Raw genomic sequence first — 6,544 nt, 5'->3', positions numbered from 1 at the left:
GATCTACGAGAAGTAAATCCCAGACAGAATAAATTTAATCTGTTTTACAGGTCTGCAGAAGCTCATTTTGAGAAATGATGTAATAAAATATTTAAGCTAGGATGTCTTGTCAGTGAAATGCAAATAATGACTATCGAACGCCATACGTAAACGAATAGTAATTATTATAAAGGTTCAATGTAGATCTATAAATCTTAAACATTACCGCAAATGAAATAGCAAAAAAAGGTTAACTATGAATAAAGATTCTCTTTCGGGCGTAATAGTATTTTTCAAGTTCTCCGATTAACAACATATAACGTAGTTACGATAGTACAACAAAATTAGATGAAAAGAAAAATAAATAATATATATATGTATTTTTTAAGCATTTTAATAGAAATCTTAATTTCTATTCTAAAGGTCTGGCACCTTATATATTACAATTCATTTTTTAGCATCGCGGCTTGCTTTGCGTTCGGCTGCCTTCTTCAATTGGGCTTTTGGCTTTAGATTGTGTTTCTTCGCGAAACGTTGATTACGAAGAAACTTTAAGTCCATCTAAACAAAAAAATATTTTATAGGTTATTACATTAGAATACGAGTGATGTTAATTCCTTAATTGTCAAGCGAAATAAATGATCTTGGACCCTTAGTAATCTCGATTAGCAAGTTATTAAAGTATTACTCTCTTAAAGATTTTTGAATAGCTGAATCTAAATCGGAACTCGAAATTTTTTAAGTTCAAAATGTCGAATCCAATATGACGCTTTGGACTCTCTGAATTACAATTTCAAATTGAAATGTTCAACTAGAAAATCTATTTAAAAACCGTTCAAGTTATATCAACATTGATTTCCAGTCGACATCAATCTTTATATGGAATGTTTTAATTAACTCTCATTAGAACTTGACAATTTCGGCCGAGAATTCGAATTTAACAACTCTCAAAAATCGTTTTTATTTTAATGGTTTAGTATTATTTTCGGTGGCATACTTTTTCCGACATTTTCAATTCAATAATTTTTGCTTCAAATTTGGATTTAGTGACCTACAGGGACGTATGGATATAGATTCTCATTTGAATTTCTGACGTAGATATAACTTTTTTTTTACATAACGCAAACTGCGTCATCAATAGTAGCGGTCTGCTTTGAAACGATTCATTGACAGATAAGGAGTTAAAAATGAAATATAGACACATGTAACATGAATTTTTAAATACATTGACCATATACAGTTTGTTATTTTCATAACAAGGAATTCAGGATGATCTTCTGAAGTCTACGAGTGTAATTTTTTTTTACCTAGCTATGGCCTGACTACTGAGTCCTATGCCATTAGGTTCACATGCAAGCATCCAATTTATAAAGTCAAACTTACACCCAGAGTAGATTCGTGCCTGTATCGCTTTGGTTTTTTGATTCCGTTGCGATGAGCCTTGCGACCTGTAAATATAACATTTGGTTGGAATTATTTTTGGGTTATATATCAGATTTGTAGAATGACATTAAAGATTATACTGCGTGTTAGGCATAAGATTTATACAATCTGCCAAAAATTAACTGGTTAAGGAAAATCACATTTTTATTTTGTATTCATTGTATTGACATATTTAAGTGAGACATATAGGAATTCAACATATGTATATACAGGGTGAGTTTTTTTTATTTTGACATAAACGTAGCTTGAGAACTAAACTTCGTAAGGTCATAATTATTCATTTTTAAAAGAGGTTATTTTAACATCATTTTATATCGCGAAATAATGAGCTTTTCGATATATAATTTAGTATTTCTGGAATCTTCTCTTATGTATAGTAAGAATTTGGAATTTTTATAAGAAATTATTGCTAACTTGTAGTCCCGGCTCTCCGGTTTGACTAACCACTAATTCCTAAATTCTACCGATAATTCTAACCTGATTTATTTTTTTGCGTAACTTTTATGATTTGTAACCAAATTATTGTGTCGAATAGCTGTCTATCGCTTCCCACACAGCATTTTATATTCGTAAGATATCCCAGATATTCAAAGTGAATATTCACTAGATATCCGTAGAATACCCGAAGTTCCCACTTTTGGATATTTAAGGATTTTTTTATTGGCATAGAAAAATTATTGAGCCTCATACTCCAAAGTGTGCGTCTCGTGAATAAAGAATTATATAATGCTTACATTAGCAGTGTGTCATATTTTATTTTGGGAGCTGGGTGCGAATCCCGAACCTTTCGGTCGTGAATCCACTACCTGGGCTATGGCCACCTCCTACAAAAATTGTTTCAGCAAGCACATTATTAAGTACATAAGATCAATCAGTTGGTACACTTGTTGCTCCATGGCACTGAAAGGAATACGAAATAAGAAAGGATAAATGGTCAGAGAGTAAGCAATTAAGGACCCACAAATCTATAATATTAATCAATCCGATAACATCCCGCTAGTGCCAACGAACAGAAAAACTTTCATAAAAATTGAAATACAAGATGTTTAACTAGAACGCAAGGTTCTTTTGTTACGACTTCCATTCTTCTAAAGATATGTCAATGCAGAACAAACTACTTAATGACCTTGTCATCTACTAATTTTATATTTAATATGCATTATCGTTTCTGATACATGTATTTAAAAAATGTATGGATTTCCAGAGAAATTACAAAATATCCACAGAATATCCACAAGTGGGAACTTTGGATATCTTATAGATATCAATTTAAATATTGAGAATATCTTCTGGATATCAAATGTTGTGTGGGTTATGTAGCTTAACCTTGTAATAATTTTGTCTAATTTCGTTCAATACTCACTTTTGATATTTCATGAAAATTGTCTTCTCCTAGTCTTAATATTTGAGAGCCACTTTCTTATTTTATATTTAATTGTTTGGACCCCATCAGAGCATTTTAATAGTTGGCATATTATATTCAAATTCTTAAACATTATGAGCTGGTAGACATTTAACGAATATTAAACGAACGTTAATGAATATTCAAAACTATTTTTTTGTATTATTTCCTGGTACAATATTTCTGATATGATTTCTGATGTCCTTTTGCATTAGGATAATACCCTATGTTCTATAACTTGACTCTCTCTCATGATATTGAGATTTAAATATAATTGTATATTTTGGCGTAACATTCTTGAGTTTATTAAGATTATGTGCGGAGCAAAAGTCTGAGGATACAGAGAGCAAATGGAACTAGAAAAGAAATGCAAACAAAATATTTGTAATGAACACTAGGCCTCGATAGATGCACTCCGAGCAATATAGTATTGGATCGGACAAAGCGGGATAAAATAAGGATTACAGCAGGAGAGACAGCAATGAATTTTGAAGAGAAAGCAAAGCAGGCACAATGGAGGCATATAGTGAAAAAGTGCATAAAAGAAACATAGAAGCTGAATATAAAAACTGTAACAGAGAGAGTTAATTAATCAGATGCGGGTATGCAGCAGCAAATGTGGACAAACTATCAAATGAAGGAATAAACATGGCTAGAAGATTAAATATGGAGGACTCGGACATACATGAACAAGCACAAGTAAGTAAAATCAAAGAATAATGATATAACCAAAGACATAAAATAATAAGAAACAAAAATCTATCACAGTACCTGAAGAAGCAAGGAAATAGAGGAAAGCAAAAACTGATAGCAAGATGAAGAGGTGGCAATAAACAAAGGGAGAATAGATACTGGGAAAGAAAAGACTAATCTGTAGAGTCTGTCACAGAGGAAAAGAGATGATGATAGACCATGATAGAACATAAATTGAAAATATAAGCATGATGCGAATACTGGAGCAAAAGGTGTTAAGGATAAGTTGGTTACAACAAGTAAGAAATAAATAGCTGAAGTATTGTAATTATATATTAAGTACCAAAATCCTATTTCAAGATCAAATGGTTGACATAAACAATTTTTATATATAGTATAAAAGCTCTAAATTAATTTTAAAAAAACTTTGTAAAATGAATTTTTTTATACTATACTATGAGGCATCACATGGTGCTGAGTGCTTTAAAACGCGAATGTGTAGTTAATATTTTACTTTGAATGAAGTTTAGAATAAAAATTATACTATTATGTGACTAAAATGCTTACTTAGAACACTCAATCTGTAAAAATTGGTAATCATAAAAGAAAATGGTAATTAATAAGTTTCATTGTCATGTGAAATCAGTGCAGGGTATATCAAATTTTAACTAATATTGGTGAAAGCATTCCTAACTTCTGTAATGTCAAGTAATTATGTTCATATAGATTCTGAACACTTACTTTGATTGTGATTCGTGTGATTTTTAGACTTTGCCATCTTTTACCGTTATTGCCTATCTGAAACACAACAAATATAAGTGTACATATAACAAAAATACAACATTCTCTGAAGTTATGAGGTTAGTATACCCTCAAATATATCGGATTGAATATATAGCTTAAATAGTACTTTACACCCACCAAATATAATTTTGTCAATCAATAAAAGTTTTGAAAGCGTTTTGAAATATAAATCCTTGTTGCACTTTAAGGATTACGCAGATTAATATGAAAGCACAATTCTTAATTATGTTATCCATATAACACTTACCGGAAAAAGACACGTACGATTAAAAGAGAAACTCAGAGCTCACAAGGCTTATTCACATTGAAGAACATGAGAAGCGATTAACGCCCGTTTTCCTAGACGCGATTCAATGCATAAACCAGAGATGAGTAGGGAGATTGCCAGGGGGCCTGTTTTTGGTGGTCTCAATTTTACTCTGGTTTCAGCGCGCCACCTTAGCGGAGGGCCCTCGAAGGAGTTCCACGTTTTTGATTGGTCGAGTATATATAGTAATACTACGCGTGAGAATCTGGAGTTGCATTTTGACGCGTCGACGCGCCACCTGAAAGAGACTCTTGAACTAGTTCCACGTTTTTGATTGGTCGAGTATATATAGTAATACTACGCGTGAGAATCTGGAGTTGCATTTTGACGCGTCGACGCGCCACCTGAAAGAGACTCTTGAACTAGTTCCACGTTTTTGATTGGTCGAGTATATATAGTAATACTACGCGTGAGAATCTGGAGTTGCATTTTGACGCGTCGACGCGCCACCTGAAAGAGACTCTTGAACTAGTTCCACGTTTTTGATTGGTCGAATGAATTCGTGTGTTCCTCGAGATCCACGATTTTAAACCGGGTGAACACTCAAATAGGAAGACTTCTGTCCACCCATTCTTACTGCATATCGCATAAACCGTAGTAATGAGGTAGTAAATTCTGCTGATGTTAATTCCCTTAATATCCATATGAAGCTTTGTAAATAATAGAGTGAGCAAATAAAACTTTAAACAAACCCTCGAACGTGAGTAACTACAGAAATATAAAGTTTCCAATTTATATATCACAATAGCTCGGTAGCACACGTGCTTGGTGCTGGATTAACGTCCAAGAGTCTCGAGTTCGGAACTCACTTCTCATCCCTTTTTCTTTTTTTCTTAATGATTAACTTTGCTTATTGGTTAACCTAGTTAACTTAAGATTCATTAAATATATGATTATATTAGTCTACAAATATTGTATTATATTACATCGTACCAGTCTCTCTTGTACCAGAGATGCTTCGAGTAAAGAGTCTCGGCGGGCCGTACCCCGTACGGCGGGTTGCCTGTGCTTAGCGCGAGACTCGACCGAGTCTCTTGAAACATTCCCGCGGCTTCTGCTAGCCGTTTTTATTTCTTTCTTCTAGTTTGAGAGTGTCAGTTCGCTCTGCGTTTTCAAATATAGAGTGAATGAATATAAGAAAAAGGAAAGGCATTATGATTTCTGTGCGTACAAAGGATATGCAAACGGAAACTACTACAATTACACTTGTTTTATTTCGCGTGTGGTTTAGTTAGGACTGCACTATTTTTGAACTTCCCCCTCACATGCGAGCCGTGCAACACCGGGCTGAAAAGAATTAAACCAAAAATAAATGAAGATAAAAAAGTTCCCGTCTTTAGACGCGAACTCGGCATCTTACGATTACGAAGTTGAATCGTTGCCAACTCGCCCAATGCATGTTCTTCATATATGATAATCCATATCTGGTGGAAGTTGGCAGCCTCACTTGTTGCGGCACGGACTCTCATGAAAATGCAAGAGAAAAATTGACAGCGATGGAAAATATCTCGTTTCGTTCTCTTAACGCTTTTGCGTTTGTAACGTAGATACATTTCTCCATTTCATTTTTTGTTTTAATGTGCCGTGGTCGCAGCATGGTCCGGTTAAAAAAAAAATTTATTAACACTTGCACGTATGGCAGGCTGTTTCACTTTTTAATAGTTTAATACTATTTAGCCGAATAGAAAAGCAGTAAAAAATGAGATGAGACAAATAGTATATCTGCTTAGAAATTTTAGTGTTCAAGTGTCCCTCTGCATAGTTTTCTGTGTTTAGGTTTCCCGTTCTGAATCGATCGGCACCAAGATCTATACAATTGCTGTACGAGATCAAGCCATATTGAAAGAGTAAAGGAGATGATTTTAATTCAGTTCAGTCATTGTCGTCGTCTTCGTACCTCCAACTACTTTTTTAGC

At 33.7% G+C, this 6,544-nt stretch overlaps 1 protein-coding gene across 4 annotated transcripts; it reads right to left on the bottom strand.

Annotated features, from left to right (window-relative positions):
- Positions 1-353: 353 nt before the first annotated feature.
- Positions 354-4,726, bottom strand: LOC107267229 (60S ribosomal protein L29-1). 4 transcript variants are annotated; one of them, XM_015738656.2, is made up of 4 exons: positions 4,569-4,726; positions 4,259-4,315; positions 1,363-1,427; positions 354-540 (listed from the first exon to the last, which is right to left on the bottom strand). In XM_015738656.2, exons 2-4 carry the CDS (start codon positions 4,293-4,295, stop codon positions 427-429), a joined length of 216 nt encoding a protein of 71 aa, XP_015594142.1. In that variant the 5' UTR covers positions 4,296-4,315; positions 4,569-4,726; the 3' UTR covers positions 354-426. The 4 variants fall into 4 exon arrangements, with proteins under 4 accessions (XP_015594142.1, XP_015594145.1, XP_015594144.1 ...); XM_015738659.2 differs by having other exon boundaries at positions 4,259-4,311; positions 4,569-4,703; XM_015738658.2 differs by having other exon boundaries at positions 4,439-4,579.
- Positions 4,727-6,544: the final 1,818 nt, after the last annotated feature.

Source organism: Cephus cinctus, unplaced genomic scaffold (genome assembly GCF_000341935.2).
Source record: "Cephus cinctus unplaced genomic scaffold, Ccin1 Ccin1_scaffold0353, whole genome shotgun sequence".
NCBI classification, from domain to species: Eukaryota; Metazoa; Arthropoda; class Insecta; order Hymenoptera; family Cephidae; genus Cephus; species Cephus cinctus.
Note: the sequence above shows the minus strand (reverse complement) of the source record. Positions and strands in the feature narration are given on the sequence as shown.